The sequence below is a fragment of the Theobroma cacao genome, chromosome 1 (assembly GCF_053813885.1).
Source record: "Theobroma cacao isolate CCN51 chromosome 1, ASM5381388v1, whole genome shotgun sequence".
In the NCBI taxonomy this organism is placed as follows: Eukaryota; Viridiplantae; Streptophyta; class Magnoliopsida; order Malvales; family Malvaceae; genus Theobroma; species Theobroma cacao.
The window spans coordinates 1,504,150-1,515,023 of NC_142639.1; the positions used below are offsets into that span (position 1 = coordinate 1,504,150).

The following is a 10,874-nucleotide window of genomic DNA, read 5'->3' on the forward strand; positions in this document are numbered from 1 at the left end:
AACAGCCCAAAATCTATCAAATATAGCAATCATATTCAACTTCATAAAATCGCTAGAGGGAGGGGTCGAACCTCCGACCTTATGGTTAACAGCCATACGCTCTAACCGACTGAGCTACTCCAGCATGTTGAAATTGACTATTACCATAACAAATTCGCAATAATGAAACCAAAGCAGCAAGTTAAAATATTGTCGAGAAGGAAAGGTAAAAATGGAGAGTGATCTGCAGTGCAATTGCTACTGATAACATACTTTGATATTTAAATTACAAGTTTCAAGCGCCCTGCATCACCATAATTGCATGTGTAAACTTTTTTCTCTACCTCTACTGCCTCCTTTAAAACAAGGAAAAATGGGAAAGAGACATAAATAAGCCAAACCTCAGTATCGCTGGTAACTGTCCATTTCAAGTTTCACACAACCAAAGAAAGTTTGGAATCTGGATAAAGGGTAGCAAGCAACTAAATGTTTCTTAAAATTACAAAGCAACCAGCCAAGGATACCCTGCAGTATCCTGTGACTGATTCAGGGACAAATCTGTTAAATAGATGCACTTTTACAGGTATATATGAGTTTTATATGGATTGAAGCTCATAGAGGATAAGAGGTAGGGGGCTGTTTAACAGAAGGATCTCTGTTTTCCAGGCAAAGAATATTTGCATGGATATATCGAATGGATTTATATAAGAGACCCACCGACAATGTGTGCCAAATTAGGGCAGCATAAAAACAAATCCCACCAACCAACTGCTTTTCTTTTTAAGAAACTCACATCACAAGACCTAGGTGACAGCAAGCTTCTTTCATGTATTTATACTTTAAATTATTCAGAAGGAACCAAAAATGAAGAGTGCTGAAGAGTTCCAACTTTTTAGTCACAAGTAGTATTTATTTCTATAGTAGTTAACTTAGAAAAAAAAAAAAAACCCAGAGATGGGAGCACCATTTAGGTTTTATTTGGACCATATTTGGTTTGGTTTGGTTTCTTTCTTGTAATCCATTTTGCTCTCACACTTCATGGAAGATGGTTTCATTGGTGTTTTCCAGAGGGTTTTGGTGGAAGCATGGGCTGTTATTTTTATTTTTTACATGAACTTAAATGGTGCAGTAACAGTTGGTCACCAATGATGGGGTAAAAAGGAAAATGAGGGACAATGTCACATTAACAATGATGGAGAAAGATATAGATTGCACAAGTTAGGGCCCAGCTACAGTTAGATGTAAATAGCTTCGAATAATGGGTATGAGGATAAGTGGTGGTAGGGTAGGAGAGCATGGGTAGGGGGTCTGTTGGGAGGACCTTCACCAACTTCATATGGGTATGTCTCCCCACAAGTTTTGGCCATGAAGGCTCCTTACGAAGTCATGCTGATCAGATTAATTTTCAGTGCCAAAACCCCACCATTGTCTACTGTCCCCTGCCAACTCATTGAATTAAACCTACCAATGATCGAAACTTGCCCATCAAATTCTTTTAATTCTACTTCTGCAAATTTTAGATCCATGATTGCAACTGACTTTAGCTCAGTGGACCCAAATTGGGGAAAGGGTCGATCAATTATGATAAACTTTAAAGAGAGGAAAGCACTGGATATGAACTTGTCATCTCCTCTATAGAGAAGTTGTAAGAAAAAAGCCTTTGAAGAAAAGGATTTGCAGACACAATTTGCAATATGTAATAGAAGCCTTAACCACCTCCTTCCCCCCCACCCTGAATGTTTTTGTTCTTGCATTTTCAATGAAAAGAGCATGTAGGCGGCAGTGATGTTTACCTCAGTAGTCCTGATAAATACCTGCAAAGCTCACACGCCTCATAGGCAACACTGTTCTGTTTGTGATCTTTCAACTAAATTGACAACATATAAAAATCAGCACGACAAATAGAAGAATTTTGCTCATGTTTCTTCAGGAAAATGGGGATGTGATGTGAAAGGATTGAAAGGTAAGAGATCATGAAGAATGTTTTGGCATCATGATTAAGTTCTCAAGGATAAACAGAAATCTAACCTTACATATCAAAACGCAAGAAAGGCAAACAGGTACCATTTGGTCTCTTTTCCTATAGATCACTAGTTCTGTGTTGGTTCTATGTAAGGTCCAATAACATACAAAACTGCCAAAGATTACGCGAAGAAGGTACAATGAGAAAACTTCAACTCTTGCTAAAAACTGTACATTCTTAAAAATTATACAACCAGAAAATGACAGCAGTTACATCATAAATAATCAAATCTAGGAAACTAGATCATGGAATTTAGTGCTGGAGCCAGACAAAATCATTCACAAACTAACTACAGTTTTGTTACAGTATGATGATATTGCTGCCACATCCCAGTAAGCAAATCCCCTCCCAGGCAGAATATTTGTTAACTCCAATGTCAATAGAGAGCAGAAAATCCAAGTTTCATTTCTTCTTTTTTGGTGCACTGGATTTTGAGAATATTGGAAATTTCACTCCAAACAATTTCTTGTGAGACTTCTTTTCTTGGTAAGCATCATCGGATGTGACATTGTCGGATTGAAAGCATTCTTGTTCATCATCATTAGAGTTGGTATCTCTAAGAAGCCGCAGCAATTCAAATGCACTTGCCTTTCCTCTTTCACTCCCATTAACAGATACATCAAAAAGAGAAGGGAATATATCACACTCATCCATCACTAAGTGACAATATTCAACACGTTGTGAGCACAATACAAGGAGAATAGCCAGTGCATGCTCTTGGTCCTCATAACTGCCAGTCTCAAGTAATGTAGCAATAGAATTAATGCATCCGGCAGTTTGAGTAATAGAAATCCTAGCCTCTTGGTTACTGCACAAATTTCTCAACATCACTAAACAGTGCCTTGCAAGAGTAGTGTCTTGTAAGAATGGAACAAATTTTGGGATGCACTCCAAAGACACCAAATTGGAACAAACATCATTGCTCGAGGACAGATTGCGCAAAATTTTAATGACTTGTTCCTGGAAATCTTTGATCTTTGAGTCAAGAATAATTAAAAAGGAAGCAAGAGCACCAGATGCAGCAATCTTAGATCTACAACTGTCATGGCCAGACAACACTTCCATAATGTCAAGAACCTCTTTAGTTACTTCTGAGTTGATAAACAATGATAATAGACTATACACATTTTCATTTAAGTATCGTGTGCCACTCCTGCAAGAAGCATCAGAAAGCAATAGAAATGTCGCAGATAAGTCCCTCTGTTTAAAAAGATACATGATCATAAATAAAATCAAGGGATAACGGACACAAACAAAACAAGCTTTAAATGATCAAAAGACATCAAGTTCTGTAATAGACATCACAAGTGATGTAGGACAAGTAATCCAAAACTAAAAACACTCAAAAAATTTTCAAAATTCTCAACCAAATTCTCAACTATCAATATCAAATACTGAAATACTTAGAAAATATAAAAAATTCAGCAATCTAAGCTTCCTTGTAACTAATATAAAGTCTCGGTGTGAGCATGAGAATAATCAGGAGTTTTTTAAGTCTTGAAGGGAAAAGTACTGACAAGGAAATTAGAGAATACCAAACTAAGGAGGAAACAACTAGCACATTGAACTAGTCAGCACAATTTGGAAGGTACAAAAACAATAAAAAAATCATCCCAAACTAATGACATCTCACATCATAAACTACTGCACATTAAAGAACATATTACCTCTTTTTGCTCAGAAATGTCAATAACAACTGAAATCCAGCTCTCTGTGCTCTTATATCATGTAAATCACGAGCACAGCTCACAAATTTAGTCACAGGCTCAATGAAATTCTTGGATGACATAGACAGACAAGCTAGGTCATCACATCTCAAATTATTTTTCATTTCTTCAACCATATTGTATTGGGATTCCCAATCAAGCTCAGCAAGGTTAGATAGAGACTCCAAATCCATCTTACTTGCATCAGTGGGAGATTGATATTGGCAAAGATCATCAATGGTCTGCTCTGGTATCAAATTTAAGCCATCTAAAAACTTGTTACGTGATGCATCTGAAGTATAACTAGTATCTAATGATCCAAGTGATATATTGCTTAAGTCCACTGGAAAGCGCAGATCATTCATAGAACTGCCCAAACTAGCTATGGAAGTGGAAGAAGTTTCCAACGATTGAAGTACATGTGATTGTATACTTGGGTCCTGAATAGTAATTCCATACTTCCTGCACCATTTTGATATCAGATCCTTCATGACAGCATTTGGGGTCAATGATAGATTGGACAGTATCTTTTTAGTTTTTGGGCATGTATTGTTACCGTCATCAAACCACTTCTGGATCCAAATCCTTTCAAATGTTTGTCCAGAAGCAATGACAACAGGATCATACATCAATCTTGAAGAAATGGGGCACTGATATTCCTCAGGAGGTATAATCCTACTGAACCTATCAGCTTGAGCTTCATACTGCTTATACTCCCTATGAGATTCCACATCAACAGAGTGAGTATGCACAAAATTAGTACAGGGGTCGTTAACTGCAAATGATCCTTCATTCTGATCAGTTGTGTTGTCTGTTTGCTCTCGAATAATCAAGTTAGCATACTTCCTCAACAGATACAAAAGATATTTTAAGATCTTTCCCTTTTGTTGGTCAGTGTCTTTAACCTTTTCCAGCAACTTCCTAATAGATCTTTGCTCTATCAAGATGGCTTTTGAAGATGAAATATGAAGTCGCGAAGCTGCAATTTGAAGAGCTTTCATTTCAGCATATTCCATTGAATCTGACGCTGCAGCTCCCCTCTGGAGCAATTCTCTTACAACCTTCCCTGCCTCTTCTTCAAATTTATCGGGGACAAAATTTGCAGCTCGCAGATCATCAACAATTTGAGAGATCTGCAATAACATGTCATTATCAGCTTGAAGAAAGAACTCAACATGATGAACAAAGTTAGCTAAAACTAAATATAATTGATTTGACAGTTAGGTGGCTCCACTGGGACCTGGAGGTAACAGGTTCAGGAGCAAAACAGCTTCTCTATGGAAAGCATACATCTGACCCTCTTAAGCACCACAAAGGGAGAGCTTCATGCACTGAACTTTCCTTTACCCTTGTTAACTATCGCGAACTCCAATTAAGAACAAAAGGCCCAAAACGTATCAAATAATACAGATTTATGGTTGCTTTTCCAAAAACTTATTTTTGGAGAAGGCAACAAATGGACTAAAAGCAGGGGAATCTAGAAAAGGTCAAAAGTCTACAAATTATCCAAATTTGATATTTTGGCAACGCCTGATCATCCTAAGTCAGTGTACTAAGAACAGCTCAACCCATGTATCAGGGAATAAACATGTGCAATACAAAGAGTTCAATAGGTGCATGCTAAAATGGCTAAAGATAAAAGACAAACTATTCTAAAACACATGGAATTTGAGCCATCATCTGCCAGCTATTTGGTTGGAACAAGAAGAAAATGAAAATACAAGAAATTGTTTGTACAATGAAAGGTGAATAAAAGATTAATAAGAAATGTAGTTTGACAAACCTCAACAGCCAGCATGACTGGAACCATACTCTGAATTTGGCATAAACTTTGTTCGAACAAGTTCTTCGATCTTTGGCATCTTGAAACTATGGCATCTGTCGTTATTGCCTGAAAGTAATTGCAGAGCACTATCAACCACAAGGTATAACTTGATCAATCAAATGAATGATGAAATAAGGAAAAAGGAAGATTTCAATTTAAGCTCATAGACACCAACAAAACATTTCATACAGGATCAATGCCTATTTAAGAGGCCAAAAATGAAAGGTTGAACTCTTTGGAAGACGACTTATCATCAGATTGTTAAAAAAACTGGCTTTGCAACAGCCAGGTCATAATCATTTTTAAATAAAATGAAAATAGTGATAAACCTTGCCTTCACAACCAGTAACCACAAAAATATATGATTAACTACAAAAACACACCAGATAGAGTTTACTGGATTCACTGCAGTACTGAAGAAGTGACTTTGCTTTCACAATTGCATTGTTCAGTGAACATAGTGCCTTTATTCCTGAATCGCATCTAGGTCGAGCAGCTTCAATTTCCGGAAATATCCTTACAATTCTGTCAACGAACTTACCAAGCTCTGTGCACATCATGTGATGCACCTACAATCATCAGTGATAATTCTGAGAAAATTTTCATCTTTAAAATATTCAAAAAGGAAAGTCAGCTCAAATTTGAACTTTGTTCAATAAAATTCTCCAATAATTGTGAAGGCAGACTAAGTTCAAAGACACCCTAAATGTTTGTGAGAGAGTAACAGGGATCCATTCTACGTTTTTGAACAACGACAAAACACAAGCTTTCTCACACTTTTATGACTTTCTAGTTTAACTCAGCCATTAAATACCAAAGGCAGCATAAAGGAAAATACATTACATTTTCCTTATAAATATTTAAATTTTATATTGTGCATAAGTAGTTAGCATACCCATTTTAGATGCCTATCAGACACCTAAAAGCAGACATGGGTATGAGGATATGATCCTCGATATATAAGCAAAAACTCATGAAAAATTGAATATATCCAGCAAATATGTCATTTTACTCATAAATAATCAAACTATACAGTCATAGTATGACTTGTCATGATTTATTTTCTTGTTCCAAACAACATATTTTTACAATACTTAGGCTGCCAACCAAATAGAATTCCTTAAATCTAAAATAACAAGTTGGAACAGAAAAAGAGAACCACACCCAAGAATTGTACCTTAAAGAAACTGGGAATTGTTGGAGTCTCCACTACTTCAGCAGCATCAGTCCCCATTCAAAAGATAGGTATCCTGACTAAAGAAACAGAACATAAGTCAAAAAGTTAACCAGATCAGAAACTGCAAAACAGCAGGGGTTACCAAGCAGCTAAAAGCTTATCACAATGATTATAATACTCACACATACCAAACTTCTATTAAGCTATAAAAGATGAAACATTTCTAAGTGTAGATTTATGGTTTTCATTAACCATGCATCCTAGCTCATAGACTTTGTGGTGAAACTTCAGTCAACGAGGAAAGATATACAAATCAGACAACATATGAACCAGGCATTAGTAACCCCCGCCCCCGTCCCCCACCCATCCTCTTTCCAAAGGGAAAAAAAAATCCAACATATATCACCAAGCTTACTCATGATAAAAATTCATAACCATACAATATGCTTTGAATATTTCTTTCATCAGGAAGTAAGCTTTTGAACTTAATCATCATAAACAATAATGGAAATTGGAAACAAATTAGAGAGGGAAGGGGAAGAGAAAAACTCACCTTGTGATGCGGAAACCAGAACAATGATGAAGAAAGTTCCCCCTTTTTTTCTGTATTTGTATTTTTGAAGCTGTATAACAACACCAAATATACAGAACTTCAACCACCAGAGAGGCAAAGATTCTTTAAGTGAGCAAACCAAATACTTGGCGACTTAAATAAGTAAACACTTCAGAGAAGATATCATTAGAGCCTCCAGAGAAACAGCGACTCCCACCTTGCCCAACAGTCAAACGACCAACTTTAAAACAAACCCCTTAAAAAAAAAAGCTAATTTTTTTTTCAACTCCAAAGCAGAATTCAAGGCATCAAAAGTAATTGTCTTGCAGCTCTACCATAGATGAGCAAGGTAAAATGGAAACAATAGTTCAAAAAAAGCTTTATATATGACCAAGCCGATTGCATAATCTCCTTGCTCATATAAAAAAACACACACTTTCTTGATCTTGCTGATAATCCCAACACTCAAAAACCCATCTTAACAACCATAGATGAATTTTAATGTAAAAGACCAGAACCTTAAAAAGGTGAGATAATCCCAGAAATGAAACACCTTCAATAACCCACCACAAAAATTAACCGCCAATCAAAACCTTTAGCTCTGAGAGCCCTTCAACGCAGGGCAACCTAGGAAAACAAAAACCCAGAGAGAAAAATCAGAAATTCTTTTATAAGTGAAAGCAAAAGTTGCTTAAAAATGAGCGGTTGATTTTTTTTCTCTTTTTTTTTTTAAGACAATGAAAGTCTTTGCAGAGAAGAAATTATAAAAGAGAAACAAAAGAAAGTTTCTTACTTTTTATTTTAGACTTAATCATAATAAAGATAAAACAAAATAACAAAGAAAACAAAGACTCGTCAACGAGCTATCCTTCTCCAAAGAGAAAGTACCAGGTCCTCCTTGGTCGTCCTTAAGCCAAGGACTCTTATGACATTAGAGTACATACCTTCTCCAAGACAAGAGACGTCTGAAACTGTCACTGGAGTTTTGAGTCACATGCCTGTGATGTCCGTGATGGTTTGCAATCGTCGATTTTTTCATGGACGATTCCAAGGTCTACTTGATCCTTGTGTCGAATCCAACGGTGATTAAGATTTAGGGAGTAGCTCGTGATACCAGCCAGATGACAAATATAAGCTGACGTTTCTATCTTTGGACAACGCAGTCGCTCTTGAATGGCCAAGCGGGGACTTCGCTTTATTAATGCATGAAGTCAAACGAGTGCCCAATTGGAGAAAAGTCCCAACACCCCAGTTTTTGTTGCTCGTTCAAGTTGAGATATTTCCATGAAATTTAATTTCTTCTACTAATTTCTTGCTAACTTGAACTGGCAGCAGATGTTATCCTTCTCATTCTTCTTTTTGCTAAGTTTAAATAAAGTCCTAACATCTTATGATTTGATTTTCAATTAGACCCTATAGATTTTTTTTTCAATTAATATCATGAAAATAATTTCTATTCCTATAAGATGTTAAGTTGTCAATTTTACTTAATAAAATTATAAAAAAATCTTTAAACATGAACAAATTAACAATTTAACTCTTGAAATAGAAATTGTTCACAATATATTAATTAAAAAAATCTCAAAGTATTAATTGAAATAAAAAAATACAAAACATCATGAATAAAATTGAAATTATAGAAAATATAAGCAGAATTGACCTTTTCAATAATGAAATCTCACATTCTATAGTTTATTTTATAGATTGTTTGCTGACTAATTTCAATATTTGAGAATCCCATATTCTATTGTCCATGTTCCAATGTTTTGTTGCTAAAAATTCCACACTTACTTATTTAAAACATGCGAAGTTTCTAGTTCAGAATCATCTTACAGCAGCCAGAGACTGTTTCTCTAGTGGGAAAAAAATAAGAAAGTTGGTGGCGGTGTAGGTTTCTCCGGCCATTATTTTCTTATAAAGAGAATAATAAATTACGCATTCTCATAATTTATTAATTAAATTATTCTATTAGAATTTGTCAGGGGGCCTAGTTGGTATTTAATCTTATTCTCTCCCCTATTCTTTTGTGTGGTTGGCTTATCAAAAGGCTAAAAAGCATAGGGGAACCACAAAGAGAAAGAAAAAAAAAGGGTAATTTGATGTGACTCGTGGGGCCTACTTGAAAGTCTAGCCTGCACAAGGGAAGCAATAGTTTTAATCCAAAAGAAACACCAAGAACCCATTTCAGGCCCAAAACAGTCTTCATCATGAGATCAACCCGAAATGCAAATTCATATCATTTAAAGCACAAAAATTGAGCATTAAACAAATAGGGATTGGTGCATGCTTTTAATCATCACAGGGGAGAGTAAAAGCAAGCATTGTCACCCGTCACTAGAGAATTAAAACGTTGACCGACTAATTATGAAATATGTGAACAACGTTTCAGCACAATGATAGCATGAGTGGAGTTTGTGACTAAATGCGAACTTAAATGTTTTTCGGCTTCATTTTCCGGAAGAATCCTCATCACCATTAATTGTTTCTATTTCTCTAATCATTACAATTCTAATGAGCAGAGAAAAAAGACTTTTCACACAAATTTAACACGTTTATCTTATTAAGTTAGTGTTCTGAATTAATTGCAAGTGCATATTGTCCAAAATCGATGATTAAACATCATAACATAAAAATAATACTGTTTCTCCATTACTCAATCGAACTCTTGTATTTGTTAATTGAATTTGAATGGTACCTATTAAATTTTTATCTTTTGTAAAGTATTTAAAAGAGTTTATCATAATAATAAAGATATACTATTTGAAAATGTTTCTACTTTATTCAAGCAAATTGAGATAAATTTTTATTTTTTTATTAAGTTTAATTAAATTCTTATATTGTTATTTTAAATTAAATAAATCTTTATGATTCAATTAATGAAAATATCACTTGTTATAAAAAGTGAAAAATATCACATTATCATGTCATTCTATCATATAATAATATATCATGTCATTATTCATTATGATATGTTAATATATTATATTAATATCAAATAATATAAAATGATAAATAACATATGATATTTTGATTAATAATAATTAGTCAACTATTGATCATAAAAATTTATTTAATTCAAAACAAAAATATAAACATTTGATTGATTATAATAAAAAAGTATAATTTTTTTAAATAATTAAAAGACTTTTTTAGATATTATACTTAAAATAAAAGACAGTTTTTTAATTTCATAAAATCAAACATAGTATAAGTCAAAAAGAAAAAAAAAAAAAAGCAACAGCAATTTATGAGCATGCATGAATCTAGGGCTTTAAACTCTTACCTTTTTTGGGCGAAAGGTAGTAGCACTCAACTTAAATAGTGCTATTTAACATCTTCCTAACAAATTGAAATATGAAAGGAAAGGGAAACAAGTTACTACTTTCTACTTCACACGAATAGTATTATTTAACATCTTGCTAAGAAATTGAAATATGAAAGAGGAAGGGAAACAAGTTGCTCCTTTCTACTTCACACGGGGTTAAAAAAAACCTCAATTTGATATAAAAAAAAAACCAAAAAGATGATAATAAAATAAATAAATTTAACATTTGAACATTTAATTTATTAATTAGTGTATAATTGTCCTATTTAAAAAAGTATGAGTTTAG

General features: G+C 34.3%; 1 protein-coding gene and 1 non-coding gene across 7 annotated transcripts; both read right to left on the minus strand.

Moving 5' to 3' along the window:
- Window positions 1–50: 50 nt before the first annotated feature.
- TRNAN-GUU (transfer RNA asparagine (anticodon GUU)) lies at window positions 51–124 on the minus strand. Its single transcript has one exon. It is a non-coding gene; the product is annotated as a tRNA-Asn (tRNA).
- A 2,013-nt stretch (window positions 125–2,137) lies between these two features.
- On the minus strand, window positions 2,138–7,977 carry LOC18610914 (ARM repeat superfamily protein). Of its 6 annotated transcripts, none has more exons than XM_018113872.2 (7): window positions 7,782–7,977; window positions 7,264–7,333; window positions 6,711–6,783; window positions 5,917–6,102; window positions 5,492–5,599; window positions 3,670–4,841; window positions 2,138–3,155 (listed from the first exon to the last, which is right to left on the minus strand). In XM_018113872.2, the coding sequence occupies exons 3-7, from the start codon at window positions 6,765–6,767 to the stop codon at window positions 2,405–2,407; spliced, it is 2,274 nt and encodes a 757-aa protein (XP_017969361.2). In that variant the 5' UTR covers window positions 6,768–6,783; window positions 7,264–7,333; window positions 7,782–7,977; the 3' UTR covers window positions 2,138–2,404. The 6 variants fall into 6 exon arrangements, with proteins under 6 accessions (XP_017969361.2, XP_017969359.2, XP_088663420.1 ...); XM_018113870.2 differs by having other exon boundaries at window positions 6,711–6,787; XM_088807294.1 differs by having other exon boundaries at window positions 7,831–7,968.
- Between the last annotated feature and the right edge of the window lie 2,897 nt (window positions 7,978–10,874).

Excerpts from the sequence above, each read along its gene's own strand:
- LOC18610914 (XM_018113872.2), bottom strand. The coding sequence starts at position 6,767 with ATGGGGACTGATGCTGCTGAAGTAGTGGAGACTCCAACAATTCCCAGT. Across the intron at positions 6,103-6,710 it reads CAATTCCCAGTTTCTTTAAG|GTGCATCACATGATGTGCAC; the intron begins GTACAATTCTTG and ends TGATGATTGTAG. Across the intron at positions 5,600-5,916 it reads AATCCAGTAAACTCTATCTG|GCAATAACGACAGATGCCAT; the intron begins GTGTGTTTTTGT and ends AATTACTTTCAG.